This window comes from Terrapene carolina, unplaced genomic scaffold (assembly GCF_002925995.2).
Source record: "Terrapene carolina triunguis isolate 2854851 unplaced genomic scaffold, T_m_triunguis-2.0 Scaffold25, whole genome shotgun sequence".
NCBI classification, from domain to species: Eukaryota; Metazoa; Chordata; order Testudines; family Emydidae; genus Terrapene; species Terrapene triunguis.
In genome coordinates this window covers 210,327-225,753 of record NW_020664376.1, presented here as the reverse complement: position 1 = coordinate 225,753, position 15,427 = coordinate 210,327, and the positions used below count along the sequence as shown (strand labels likewise).

Below are 15,427 nucleotides of genomic sequence, written 5' to 3'. Positions count from 1 at the left end.
TAACAATTTCCTATTTACAAGAAAATATTGCTTTAGTTAAAAACTCTAAAAACCATTCTCTTGGAGTCCATATAAAAATAACCGTGTGTGTGTGTGTGTGTGAGTGTTTTCACATATATAATATGTTTATATATATATATATATATTTATGGCTTTACATGCTGAAATATTCTAGATTGAATGAGGAAATATAAATGAACTATTAATTCTTTTTCTCCACTTCCTCAGTTTTTACAGACTCTTCCCCTCCATCAGATAAGAAGCCACTTCCATATTTCTTCATTTTGTTTTCCACTTTGGTGAGTCTCTGCTTTACTTTGAGTTGGGTTGAGTTGTATTCTGCCATGAGCCTAGCAAACCTAGTCTGTAGATTGTCCAGAGTGCTTTCAAGTCTTTCCACTTTTTCTTCCAAGTCTTTAGGGTCAGCTCCTGCTTTTGCCGCCTCTTCATCTATTAAATTGTCTTTCATCAGAATTTGCCGCCCTTTCTCTTCCAATGCCTTTTTGGCATCAGGATATTCAGTGAGGGCTTCCATCAAATCATCTTTGGATAAACAGAATAGATCGGAATAACCAATGCTCCTGATGTTGGCTGTCCGTCTGTTACCAGATTTGCTACCTTTGATGTTTAAGATGCTGATTTCTCCAAAGTAGCTGCCATCGCTTAGGACAACAAACTGTGTTATGCCATCATCTGCCACCACAGCCAACTTCCCCTCCTTAATGATGTACATTTCTCTCCCAATATCCCCCTTTTTGCAGATGTAATCTCCAGGACTAAAGACTGTAGGTCTCAGCTTCAGCACCAGCTCAATAAGAAGCCCAGCTTCACAATCCTGGAAAATACGCACTTTCTTTAGCGTGTCCAGATGGACATTGATAGCAATTTCAGCCTTAAGTTTGTCAGGCAGGTTTTTAAGAACTTCCTGCTCATCTACTGTTTTCTTGTTGGTCCAGAGGTAATCAAACCATTTAATGATCCTGGCCTCCAAATCCTTTGTCACCTTTCGGAAATGCATATACTGTTTTATGGAATCAATTTTGGCCTGGAAATCTGCCCTGGAGGCATTCATGTTGGAAATCATAGAGCCTACGTTACCGACAATGGTAGCGAAGATCAGCACACCCACCAAGAAGTCAATGACCACAAAGAGATACTCTTCATCTTTCACCGGAGGCGGAGTTTCTCCAATTGTCGTCAGTGTCAGTGTTGACCAATACAAACAGTAAATATACTTTCTGGACAGACGTCCATATTCTGGATGGGACACATTGGGATAGACCCAGGAGTCAGTTCCAAACCCAATAAGCTTTGAAATTGCAAAATATATACATGCATTCCAGTGGATGATGATAAGAATGTACAAGACAAGATTTCCAATCCGAAACATATTTGGATAGTTTGTCCTGGTTTCTGTGCGGTCAAAAAACTCAAATAGCCTGGCAAACCTCAGCAAGCGGTTAAACCGTAGTTCAGGGTAGTTCAACCCAAGTTTTAAATATGCCAGGTCTGTTGGTAAAAGAGAGAGCATATCCAATCTGAATTGTACGGTAGTAGTGTAATGTTGTCTTAGTTTCTTTTCATCTTGGACTAGTAAGCCTTGTTCAAGGAAGCCTTAAAAGAATAAAAAAATAACAGTTTTTTGTTAGAATACATTAGAAGATGGGCCACAAACCTATAATTAGTCAGAAAGAGGCTGCAGCTTATGCCTGAAGGATTCTTATTTGCTTGCAAATACTGAAGACATTATTGCATTTGAAACTTATCATAATATATATGGACATTAATGTACTTTCCATAGGTTTCTGGTATATTTCATAAAAAGATATTGTATAAGCTTTATATTTAGTAGTAGCAGTAGAATTACAATAGCACATACAGATCTCAACCAAGACTGGGGGTCCATTGTGATAAACATTCGCTATACACTAAGAGACAGCACATGCCCCAACAAGCTTACAGTATAAAGGCCCCAAACTCACAAAGACAATTATTTGGACCACTGAAACATGAAGTCCTAATGAAGTCAGTATAGCTCCATGTGGGTGTTGGTTCTATCTGTGCAGATCTCATTGCAGGATCAGGGTCCAAATAGATAAGCCACACCATGAATGGGAGCATTATTACACACACACCCCTCCCCCGACGTTAACAGAGATTAAGGGCCGGATTCTGATACTCTTCCTCATGCTGAGTAGCACTTTATTCCATGATTAGTCCCACTGAAGTCTATGGATTAAGATGCTCTTCAGTGTAAGGATAGCAAAATCAGTCTCTAAACGTATGTCTATACTACAATTAAACATCCACGGCTGGCCTATGCCAGCTGACTCGGACTTGCAGGGCTCATGCTAAGGTGCTGTTTAATTGCAGTGTAAACATTAGGGCTTGGGCTGGAGCCCAAGTTCTGGGACCCTCACCCCTCGCAGGACCCTATAGCCCATGATCCAGCCTGATCTTGAACATCTACACTGCAATTAAACAGCCCCACGAGGACAAGCCCCATGAGCCTGAGTCAGCTGGCATAGGCCAGCTGCGGGTTTTTAATAGCAGTGTGGACATACCCTAAGTGACCTGCTCCAGGTCACACAGCAAGTCTGTGGCAGAACTGGGAACTGCTCTCTAGAAAGTTGCAATCTAGTGCTAGCCTTAACCACAAGACCAATACTCCTCTCCCAATTTAAGTGAATAACTCGGGCTTAGTGATGCAGACAAATATGTGACACAATATGAAAAAATAATCTATATTTTAAATATATTTATAGTATTTAAATATACAATATGAAGTAGCTGATCAAATTCTGCTCCTTGGATACACAAAGGCCTCCCTTATTGACTTCAGCGGGAGCTTCCCACTTGTTTTCAATACTAAATGTACAAAGTTACATCAATACTAAGGTATGGCTGCATAGTTAAAAATCACAAAAAGCCAGACAAGCATTATGTTCCACCGGAAGCATTACTTCAGACATGTTAAAAGAACAGGAGTACTTGTGGCACCTTAGAAACTAACAAATTTATTAGAGCATAAGCTTTCTTGGGCTACAACCCACTTCTTCGGATGCATATGCTTATGCTCTAATAAATTTGTTAGTCTCTAAGGTGCCACAAGTACTCCTGTTCTTTTTGCAGATACAGACTAACACGGCTGCTACTCTGAATTCAGACATGTTGTACATCCAGTTTGTTTTATGGTATACAACATAAACAATAAGATTTAAGCTAAACATGTAAGCAGGAAAAGCAGAAACTAGACAATACTATGTATGTGTAACATGGCTGAGCTCACATTGCTCTGGTAAGCTTAGCTTTTGTATTTTCTGACTTCTTATGTTCTTAACTGTTCTAACTGAATGTGGCCTGAATGTAGTTTCTGCATTTAATTTTCACAGTTTTGTTTGAAGAGAAGAAAGAGAAAGACATTGCTCACATTTTAATCAACCTCAGTTAGTTTCTGAAGCTCACAATAATTCAGGTGAAGAGGCATAGTAGGGGGTTAACCCTGTTATTGTTGGGCAGTTTTCTGCATGGCTGGGTTACAGAGCAGCAGCCTGTCTCCTTTATGTTGTGATGGCTGTATCTTTGCAATAAGAAAGGATAGAAACTTAGGACCTGATCCTGCAAACACATGCTTCACTTTATTCCTGTGACTAATTCCACTGACTTCAGTGGAACTACTCACATGTGTAATTGTCTGTAGGATCAGGGCTTTAATGTTTTCAAATGAAATCTTAGAATAAGCAGCATATAGTAGAATGCAACAAATGTTCAGTGAGACGCTAACATAACAGGATAGATTTTTTTTTTAGCTATCCGTGATTTTCTTCTTGTACCGAAGATTAAGCTGGGGTGGTGTTTTTTCTTTTGGGGAGATGACTCTTTTTTGTTTGTGTTTCAGTGAGACATTTACAATCTCTCAAAAAATTATGAGTGAAAAAAAGCGCCAGTCATGGAAACTATTGGGTTGACATTTGGCCCATTAAAGTATTTGGGAGATAGTCTTGATGTTGGTAAAATAAAAAGCTTTATGTAACTTTTTAAATGAAATCTTAATTAAAAGCAATTAATTAATGCTCTAACCGGTCAGGGAAGAAGGTTTATTTATTTCCTAGACAGAGCACTGGTCTGGGATTCAGGAGACCTGGGTTTTATTCCTGGCTCTGCCACTGACCTGCTGGGTGACCTCAGGTAGGTCACTTTGTCTTTCATTGCCTCAGTTTCCCATCTGTAAAATGGAGATAAATGATACTGACCTTTGTAAGGTTCTTTGAGATCTACTGATGAAAAGCATTATATAAGAGCTAAGTATTATTATTACTCTCTGAACAACCAGTGCCAACTAGACTATTACAATGATGCATTGAGCATTTTCTACCAAAAATAAACACTCACTCATAGATACATAGAGTCTAAGGCCAGAAGGGACCATTGTGATCATTTAATCTGACCCCCTGTCTAACACAGGCCATAGAACTTCCTCACAATAATTCCCACAGCAGATCTTTTAGAAAAATAGCCAACCCTGATTTAAGAATAGTCAGTGATGGAGAATCCATCATGACACTTGGTAAATTTTTCCAATGATTAATTACTCTTACTGTTAAAAATTTACACCTTATTTCCAGTCTGAATTTGACTATCTCCAATATTCAGCCATTGGATTGTGTTATACCTTTCTCTGCTTGATTGAACAGCCCATTATTAAATATTTGGTCCCCAAGTAGATACTTATTGACTATAATCAAGTCGCCCCTTAACCATCTCTTTGTTAAGCTAAATAGACTGAGCTAAAGTATATCACTAGAAGGAGCCTTTCTAATCCTTCAGTCATCCTCATGGCTCTCCTCTGAACCTTCTCAAATTTACCAACATCCTTCTTCAACTGTGAGCACCAGAACTGGACACACTATTCCAGCAGCAGTCACACCAAAAGAGCCTGAGCTGTCAGCCGAAGATCTGCAGAGGGTGGCTGAAATCCCAGATTCCAAAAGGAAATAAAATCTTCAGAGCCGACTTTTTCTCTCTAGGGAGATACTTCACTATTCAGAATCATTTTGGTCCTGCGAGATGGCCACCAGAATTTCTAATATGCATCTTGATTTTGTGAAAAAAATTAGTTTTTAAAAATAAAAAATATGAATACATGATTTAAGGTGCCCACTAAAGAACATCCCATTACAATTGTTTAACACAGGTTTTTAATATTGTGTCTTTCATTATTTGGTTTTGTCCACACAATTCATTTACAGAATGGTGATATTGACATGGTGTGTAAGGGCCTGCTTTAAAGCTGATGGAAGTCAATGAAAAGAATGAGTTTTGGATGGGGCCCTAATAGAATCGACCCTATCATGGGACTTCTGGGTGTGTAAATGTGATTGAGATGTGGGTTTAAACAGTTATTATATCCCCCTTCCTCCAAATACCCAACCAGTCAATCAGAAGTCAGGCCCAGATCATCAAAGGTATGTAGGTGCCTAACTCCCAAACAATAGGAGGTAGGTGCCTAAATACCTTTGGTGATCTGGGCCTCAGTGTTTAGACACAATCAGTGGCCATGCTATACGGTACCTTAAGTTAATTCTCTTACTTTATTCATTTTCTTCATGCAAAACCTGTATTTTGCTGCTACTAATAAATATCTGACAAGACTGAACCCTTGTAATATTCCCCTTTATTGGCTTCTTGCTCTTGAGTCATCTTTTGATCAGATCGTTGATATATACACATGCTGATTTTTCTTTATACCAAAGATTACAGCAAAAGTTACATTTTAAGAAATGAGAAAATGTAAGTTTTGGGCCAGTAACCAACTTTGAAATCAGTGCGGTTGTGTACTGGGAAATGGGAGAACCTGAAAAGCCAACTCTACTCTTACAATAATAGGATTCCTGAGCAGTACAGCTGCAGTGCTATTTGCCACTTCTGAAAGACCTAGATTGCAACAGTGTTCCAAGGGGAACTGCATACAATCATAACCTATGAAACACAGTTGAGTAGTGCTTACTGAAGATGCAAAGAGAATACACATCCAGATGATTCTCTACTAGCCCCTGCAGGGGAAAAATTCCATTGATAGTACAGCAACACCTTTTGTGTATAGCAGCTTTTGGAAGTTTTTTAGAAATGTACAAATGAAGAAATCTTCACAGCAAAGAGGATCACTTGCGAGGATCAGGATCCCTCTTCTACTGCATTGCACAATTGGCTACATGCATTATGAATGATCAGACCGGGTGCAGTGAGAGACAGGAGTACGTGGGCCAGTGATCTGATGAGAACTGACAGGCCTATACACCTAATAAAAGTATTGCTTGAGTCCCCTTACAGTAAATTAGTGGTGCACACAACAACATTTTCATATAAAAGGGTAATTCCTGTCTGTTAGGAATCTGCCACTACAGTGATCTGTAAAGCAGCAGCTGTAGCATTTGTTATTGTTAGTACTATTTATATTCCAAACACGGGGACTGGGTTGAGGGATGGGGAGTCTGTCTATCCATTCTAATCACCACAAAGTAACATATTAAGTCTGAGTAGGTCAGTTTCAATAGGCTGGAAGTCAAAATTATTTTAATAATATGTATCTCTTATATAGTACTGTCAAAGAACTGTATAGATGTTGACTGACTAATACTCCCAACACCCATGTGAGGTAAGTGGTTAAGCATTATTTCCCTTATCTCACAGACGGTTGAAATAAGGCAGAGAGATGAATGACTTGCCCAAGGCCACACAGCAAGTCAGTGGCAGACCCAGGATTAGAATTCAGTACGTCCTGGCTTCTAGTCTCACATTGATTCCTTCAGATCACCCTATTGTCCTCTCCTTTTCAGCTGCACTTTGAATTAACCACTCCAGTGCTCTCTAAAGTAAGTTCCTCCTTCCATGGCCCTGTGCTCCTAGAATGGCCTCTTTGAATGACATCACTTAAAAGAACACTTCCACATTCCACCACTTCACAGAAACCACTGCAGATGCCTGCATTGAAGTGACTAAATGACTCACAATAGCATTTCTGCAACCCCAACCCAGGACTGTTGAGTCAGCATTTTAGCAGTGCTTTGACAGATTTACAATCCTAATCAGAATAGTCCCATGCAAAGTCTAGGACTGCATTTGTATCCTTTGTGCAGTACCAATGAACTCCCCTCTTCTTCTCGATTGTTAGAAATCCCCCTTGTAGTACACTGCAGAAGGAATCTTTTTGGGTATGGTTGGCCTCATGTGGAAATAAGGTGAAGCCAAATGAATCTAAGGCCTGGTCTACACTTACCCCCCAATTCGAACTAAGGTACGCAACTTCAGCTACGTGAATAACGTAGCTGAAGTCGACATACCTTAGTTCGAACTTACCGCGGTTCAGACGCGGTCCACACGCGGCAGGCAGGCTCCCCCGTCGACTCCGCGGTACTCCTCTCGTTGAGCTGGAGTACCGCAGTCGACGGCGAGCACTTCCTGGTTCGATTTATCGCGTCCAGACCAAACGCGATAAATCGAACCCGGAACTTCAATTGCCAGCTGTCGAACTACCGCGGTAGTGTAGACCTGGCCTAAGTCTTAAGGCCTCAGATATCTATCTGAGATATACTGATTTGTTAAACAAGTTACTTGCTAAATTTAAATGATAAGGAGGCTGAGTTTACTTTCTGCTGTGAATTGTTCAAATGTCTCCCAAGGCAATAGCAGATGTTACCTCCCTCCTGCAACTGTGGTCACCATTGTACTGATGTCATTTGCTTGGTTGCACACAACATAGTATTAAAGTTCTGGTTCAAATCCACTGCAAGAGAAAAGTTCTTAGCAGAGGCTGTCACAGCACTCTTGCAGGCAAACTGGCTCCGTCGCCTCATGGCATACTTTTTTTTTTTTTACACAGAGAATAAACAGCCTGTAGAATTCATTGCCACAAACTATCATTAACGCCAAGACATTAGCAGGATTAAAAAACAGTACTCAACATTTATATGAATTAAAAAAAATCCACCATCATAGTATATAGGGTTGTTTTGTTTTTGTTTTTAAATTTGGAAGGGATATAAGACAGGGAATATACCAATCTCTAATTGAGGGGCGTTAGGAAAAGCTTTCCCTAAACACAGGTTATTCCATAATTTCCCACCTCAGAGTTTCCTGTGTTTTCTTCAGAAGCATCTAGTTTTATATGCTGTTGGAGACAGGATACTGAACTATATGGGCCACCGGCATACTGATCCAGTAGGGCATAACCCATGTTATGTCTGAAAACAATGTAAAATCCTAAGAGGACTCACCTGTCCTGAATCTGACGAATGTGTCCAGTATGTAGATGATATCTGAGCTATAGTCCAAGACCACCCATAATATAATATGTTTAGTTTGTAGCTCATCAAAACAGGCTCTAAAAAAAACCACAAAGACACGGAAGATTTCATTCCTCTTGTATAAGCAGGCGCAGAGAGTACTATATGTGTATTCTAAAAGCATTTTAGCAACTGTTGCTGGCACTGCACAGGCTGTGGGCATTATGTCTGCACTGGAGTATTTGCTGTGAATTTAAATGTAATGACTTAACATAATGAGATATTTCTGAAACCAAAGGTCTTACATAGCAGGGGCAAATTTCACATATAGACACACATCCCACACACGTTACTCTGCGTCAGTTCTCTCAGCTCAGATCCTCAAGATCTCACATTACAGCATCAGAGCTACAAGCAGAGGAGGACTGTACAGAATTCATTCAGATCCCATCAAGTTAATTCCTGGATCAACTGGAAGAAGGTTTGCTCCTGCATGACACAGGGCACACCATCTCCCATGACTCCCAGAGACTAAGTGATCTGCCTCCATAGCACGCCCACATGACTCTGATACACTGAGTCCGATTGTCCATTTCACGTACTCCAGTAATATCTTCCTGCCATTGGAGGAAAAGCCATGTCAAAATTCCTCATACTAATTTTAAATGACTCTTCTCTGCCTACTCCCCGATCTTGCTTGCCATCCACCAGCTTATCTATCCCTGACCACCACAAGTTTCTCCATAAATGGTAACAGTGCCTAGAGAAATACATTGGCCTAGTTTCACTTTGTACTGTAGCCACTAGATGGCACACAGATGCCATTACAGGCACAGATTTGGGAATGCTTGCTGCCAGTCAAAGACTTTTTAGGCAGACAGACAGAAGTTGGTTCAATAAAGGATAATACTTTTCCACCTTGTCTCTCTAATATCCTGGGACCGGCACGGCTATAACTACACTGCATAATGAAGAAACAGCTTTTAACAAGAGTGCTATGTTTTTTGTACAAAATGAAAGAGAAAAAAAGAAAATGCATGATGGTGTGGTGTGATATTAAGGTTTTAACAGCATGAGTTTAGCAGTAAGTTCTGCAGGTAATTCAAAATGAATGCTGAGAAAATCTTGATAGTGCTCCATCCAGTGTGTGTGGAGGGGCACATTTTTTACCGAAAAACTATTTTAAGAAAACATCTTAAATGTTATTGCTAATATGTTCAGCTCCCTCTGCCTGGAACAATAGGCTTCATTAGGATCATGAGTCCAAATATACAGACTTGGAGGGAGAAGAACACTCTTTAAAATCACCTAAAATAGCGTTTTTATACAGAATATCAGGATTTTAAGGCCCAGGGAATTTGGGGCCTTTTAGGCTAAAGGCATAGAAAGAATTTCCATCTTTCTGGAATTTCCTCTCATCAACAGGAGAAAGCTCCTGTTTATATCCATGATTGGTGGCAAGATTCTCCTAGCATAACCCTATCACTGATGCAGTACTCACTTGTCCTACACCTCGAGATCTGGGGTAGAACTTTTATCTGGCTTGTTGGGCTACTTGTGGGAGATGGAGAGTAATGGCAGCTGTTTTAATCTGTTCGGGGGAGACGGATTAGTGAGCAGAGTGTAGGGAGTCCAAAGAACATGATATATGTACGGGACTCTTAATTTTATCTCACAGATATCGTTTCCACATATGTGGTGTGCATATGTAGGTGTGTATGTATATTATATACACGCATTTTAGAAGAACAGAAACCAGAATAAAGGATTTGGAACAGGTGTCTGACACATAATCCTAAACCAGGGATCGGCAACCTTTGGCATGCGGCTCGCCAGGGTAAGCACTGTGGCGGGCCGGGCAGGTTTGTTTACCTGCTGCGTCCACAGGTTCGGCCGATCGCGGCTCACACTGGCCATGGTTCACCGTCCCAGGCCAATGGGGGCGGCGGGAAGCAGCGCAGGCCGAGGGATGTGCTGGGGCCACTTCCGCAGCCCCCATTGGCCTGGAGCAGCGAACCGCAGCCAGTGGGAACCGCGATCGGCCGAACCTGTGGACACGGCAGGTAAACAAATCGGCCTGGTCCGCCAGGGGGCTTACCCTGGTGGGCCGCGTGCCAAAGGTTGCCGATCCCTGTCCTAAATCTTAAAAAAAAAAAAGGCATATCCTCAAGAAAACTAATTAGTGAATGAGCAATGCAGCAGTAGTAATGGGGAAGAAAAAGTCTGGGCACTATATTAAAATAAAAGAATCAGGTGGGCTTTTCCAGTTGCAGACAAACCAGGCACTCCTTCTGCAGCCTAAAATAAACATTAAATATAAATCCATACCTGCACACTAGCAAACACCAGTTATAGAATACTGGGGTCGCGATTATGGTCAGCCACCTATAGTACAGGTTGCTTGAAGGATCAATCACAAAGATCTCCTTTTTCTTCCTGAAAAGTAAAACATGCAGAGGTACACTGGTGGAAATTATTTCCAAAAGGAGGTCATGTTTTTGATCTCCAAGGCTGAACACCCTTCTAGTAGATTGTAATGGTTGCAGCTCAGTTAATGACAAAGGCATAGCACCAAAGGGTGTGCCATCCCTGCCGACATCCCAGATATTACTCAGTACAGCAGCTGAAGCTTTTCTCATTTGACTCAGTCTATTCCTACATGCCCAAAATCCATGAAAATCAAAAGGAACTAGAAAAATTTACATAGATGTAAAAATAACATTGAAATATGTGCTATCATTAAAAACCCCAATTCTGAACATTCATGGTATAGGCGCCCTTCTTTTAAAACTGAAAACAAACCTATTTACCTTTCCCACCAGCCAAGAATTTTTACCAATTTCTTCTAAAAACCGCAACAAAATTGTGATAACCCTGTTCCTGGAGTCAAAGAGGTCATTGCCTACTTTGCACTCTCAAAAGAATAACCCTTTCTCATATAAGTCAATCCCATTCTTTTCTCTTCTGGTTTGTTTCAATGAACCTTAGACTTGTGTGAAAGGACAAACCCCACTGCACACTGTGGGAGGTTGACAGAGCTTCCTCTAGAACAAAGCTTTGGTAAAGAGAGAAGAATCTATGTCCTGGGATCAGAAAGAATCCATCCAGAAGTGGCATTCTTAACTAGGGATACTACAGCAATACGGTACCTACAGCACACTCTACACACATCTGTGATGTATTCATTATAACACACCCCTCAGAAACAGCGTTCATTCTGCACATATAACACTCATTCTCTTTCCATCTTTTCTTCTTTACATGGCACTGAACTAAAGCCAACCCTAATCAATGGGAACGGAGTTTATAAATAGCTAATTAGGGAACAATTGTCTATTTACATAACACTAAGGGCCAAATGCACTGCTTGATGTAAGAAATCACAACCACATTGAAGTCAATAGAGTTGCTCCTGCTCACAGTAGGGTAAATAATGGAAAATATAACTAAAGATGTTGAATTGGTCAGTATTTGTATAAGTATATTTTTTTGTTCTGTGCCCCACCTTGACTCTACAGATATTCTGAACCATGACCAAGCCTGTACAGACTTGCAAAGGAGATTGCTGTTAACTAATAGGGCCTGATAGAGAAGGCAATTTCTTGCCTTCTCAGGTGATCAGAGATCACTTGAATTCCCTTTACTGCTCAGTCTGAAGCAGGGGTGCCAGAACAGGTGGCGGGGGGGGGCAGAGGGCCATGGCCCCATCACTTTACCGGCTCTAAGGACGAGCGACGGGGTGAAGAGGAGCGAGCAGGGGGTGGGGTTTTGGGGGAAGAGGCATGGTGGGGGCATGGCCTTGGGGAGAAGAGGTGGCACAAGGGCGGGGACTTGGGCAAAAGGGGTGGTATGGAGGCGGGGCCATGGTTCAGGCACCGGTGGCCTCCTCCCCCTTTTAGGGAGCTTCCGCTACTCCTGGTCTGAAGTTAGTGCAACAAATCACTGGGAAGGTGCCAAGGACAGACCTGTATGCTTGGGAAGATGCTGCAGGTTCCTTGAGCAGTTGCCGTTTCAAATTTGAAAATTTATTATAGCTTTGACAGGAGAACACCCCTGCAGCTTGGGAAAATGCTGACTGTAGCAGGAGCCTTGCTCTGAAGACTTAACTACTCCATGTAAGGCTCTATGGTGCAGGAGGTGTGTTACAACCATACATTCACTAGTAATACTTACTCCTCTTTTTTTTTATCATCTTTTTTGTCGTCTTTTTTCTCCTCTTTCTTTTCCTCCTTTTTTTCTTCTTTTTTCTCCTCCTTTGCCTCGTTCTTTTCTTTATTCTTGCTGTGTAACATAGTGTAACATTTAGCAATGTTCCCAATTTACCAGGCTAGGCTAGGCTAGGCAAAGCGAGGCTAGAGGATGGAAGTTGATGTGGGATAAAGGAGGCTATAGAGCTGGGTTTTGCTCCTACAGAAGGGGAGAGGGCAGGGCTTTGCAAGTAGGCGATCCACCCATTTGGTATAAATGGGACCTGTATTACATGATCTATGCTCCAGAATTAACATTAGCATGGTACTAAATCATGCTGGCTGATTTTGTGAGAGATTAACCCATTCTTTATCGGGCAAGTAAATACAACAGCGTTTGCTTTGTTTATAGTGAAATGTTTCCTATTTGCTTGACTCTTTAAAATTCAGGCAATCAAAAACATCTATTTCATGGCATTAGAACTTGAAATGCTTTGACAGTCTCAAGATTTGCTTGGTCCTTTGACATACTCTAACCGCAACAGCAGCGACTGTCTGTTTAAAGCTGTGGTAGTGATTAAGTAAAAAGGGTCGGATCCTCCTCTCACACTTGTTTTGCTCCTGGCTAACTCCATTAAAATTACCCCTGACTTACACCAGTGCAAGAGGAGAACCATAGCCAATGTTTGAACAAAGCCAACCAAAATGTGGAAACAAGCTTTTGCTGTCTATTCAGCACAGCAGTGTTATTCAAAATTTGAGCATGAAAGGTGACATTCTGACCCTCTAGAAGTCAATAAGAACTTTGTCATTGACTTCAATGGGCCAGGTTTTCACCTCACGTTTATTAATTGTTCCGGAGACAATAAACGTAAATAAACCAATGGCGTTCTACTACTGTCTCTCTTCACATTGTTATTTCCTGACATTCAACAGCATAAGAGGTAGACCCAAGCTGCAAGGTTCTGGTCCAGATACAAACTCTTCTAGAGTTCATATCTGGGGTTCTGCTTCAGCCCAGTATAGAGGAAGCAGTCCTCTATTTGATTTGAACTTCCCCAAAGTTTGGGGTTGCTCAAATCCAGTTGTGGTGGTATGTCTCCAATTACCATATAGACAAAGAAATCTTTTTCAGATTGGATGGAAATTATTTGCTAGAATTTTGCCACTACTTGATCGATCTTTAAATTTTGGGCCAAATTCTTTTTGTGTAAATGGTGAAACTCCATTGAAGTTAATGGAACTGTATCAATTTATACCAACAAAGAATTTGCCCCCAAAATTTCCACATACAATGTTTGTATTTAAGATTTTTGTTCCCGAAGTAGACAGTGTCCCCATGCTTCAGTTAGGAAAGCATCAATATCCCTGACAGTTTAATGTAAATGGGCCACTTGCAAGTCTAAAACTCTACGTACAAGCTGTGGCTTGGTGGTAGACAAGGCATTTTCCTCCCAGGGCGGCTGTTTGTTCCACTCTGATCTGCACACACTAGGGGCTAGTCTACATTGGCAGCACTGCTGCAGCAGCGCTTTTACATGGCTTGTGTAGTCACATCAGAGCACTGGGAGAGAGCTCTCCCAGCGCTCTAAAAAAACCACCTCCACGAGGGGCGTAGCTACCACCGCTGGGAGCATGGCTCCCAGACACCCCCGCCCCCACCGAAACTTGCTGCGCTCGGGGGGGGAGGGGGTCACACCCCTGAGCGAGAAAGTTGCAGTGCTGTAAATTGCCAGTGTAGACAAACCCGAGGTCTGATTCTGCTCTCACATCAGTGTAAATCAGGAGTAAATTTATTCAAGTGAACTGAATCACTCCAGTGTGAAGCTAGAGTATACAAGAGCAGAATCACCTACCAGAGAGGCATGTAGAAAAATCCTATTGCAGGATCTTAGCCAATGGGCACAGCAGGGAAAAATGCCATGAGCTCACATCACGTGTGTTCACCACATGTTCTTGCACATGCCTCTCACAGGAGAGAAAACTTATGCTGCGGTTTGTAGAGTTACCTAAGAACATGCCAATTTTAACGAGAGTACAGTATTTTAAGGGACAGGAGGACAGTGTGAAAATATATTCACTAATTTTAAGATAAGTGCAATTGGCTTGGAAATATCCCTTACCCAATGGTAATAAACATGAGCCCTGATACTGCTACCACCACACTCCCATTGTGATGCAGTAGGGCATGGTTATTTGAAAGACCCCTGCCTTACTTTGCTGGGAGGATTCAAAATCCTAAAACCATCCCTGTTTGCATTCTCCAAGAGGTTATTTAAATGTTCACCAAACCAGGCTTGACCACAGTCAACACATACAGTGAAACTTCACTGATGCCCATGAAAATCCAGGGAGCACAACTGTAGGGCAAAACTAGTCTTTGTGTTGATTGTCTAATTGAAAGAGCTCCTAAAGTCCTACCTACACATAAGGTCAATCAAATAAGTTTTTGCACATCAACCCACCTTAGCAGGGCTAGCACAACAGCAGAGGGTGCTATTCACAAGTTCATTTTCTTTACCATTAGCCTTCTGATCTTGTGTGATTGCATTTTAAAGTCAAATATTGCGGATCCCACAAAGCTCTATGCCATTCAGAAACACTCTTGGGTATCACATTATCCATTCTGACAGCAAGCTACTATGCTTTTGTGTATGACATGAACCCCATTCATAACCACTATTCTTATCAATGCACTGGTCCACAATACTCAAAGTGTTTGGCTCCCAAGGGTGGTTGTATCACTAGGGCATAATGTTTCTTTTAAAAAGAGCTGTGCTGCTGCACATTTATAAGCCTGATTACACAAGGAAGATTCATTTGACATGGCTAAGCAATAAAATGTATCAGTGCCATTGAACCATGGAAGGGATGTTTTGACAAAAATCAGTAGTTAACCCACTCATCAGTAGATGGCTGTTTTTATTGTGTTTGGGGATGGAATTTCCCCTGACCCTC

At 41.4% G+C, this 15,427-nt stretch overlaps 1 protein-coding gene across 3 annotated transcripts in view; it reads right to left on the bottom strand.

Annotated features, from left to right (window-relative positions):
• Positions 1-202: 202 nt before the first annotated feature.
• Positions 203-15,427, bottom strand: part of LOC113406290 (cyclic nucleotide-gated channel cone photoreceptor subunit alpha-like) — a 35,289-nt gene continuing 20,064 nt past the window's right edge. For 2 of the 3 annotated variants that reach the window (XM_026650296.1, XM_026650304.1), the window contains 3 exons: positions 10,611-10,718; positions 8,274-8,380; positions 203-1,614 (listed from right to left, as the gene is read on the bottom strand). In XM_026650296.1, coding sequence (XP_026506081.1) covers positions 203-1,614; positions 8,274-8,380; positions 10,611-10,718 — 1,627 coding nt within the window. Of the gene's footprint in view, positions 1,615-8,273; positions 8,381-10,610; positions 10,719-12,455; positions 12,564-15,427 lie in introns of all 3 variants that reach the window. The other variant, XM_026650292.1, reaches the window with a different exon arrangement.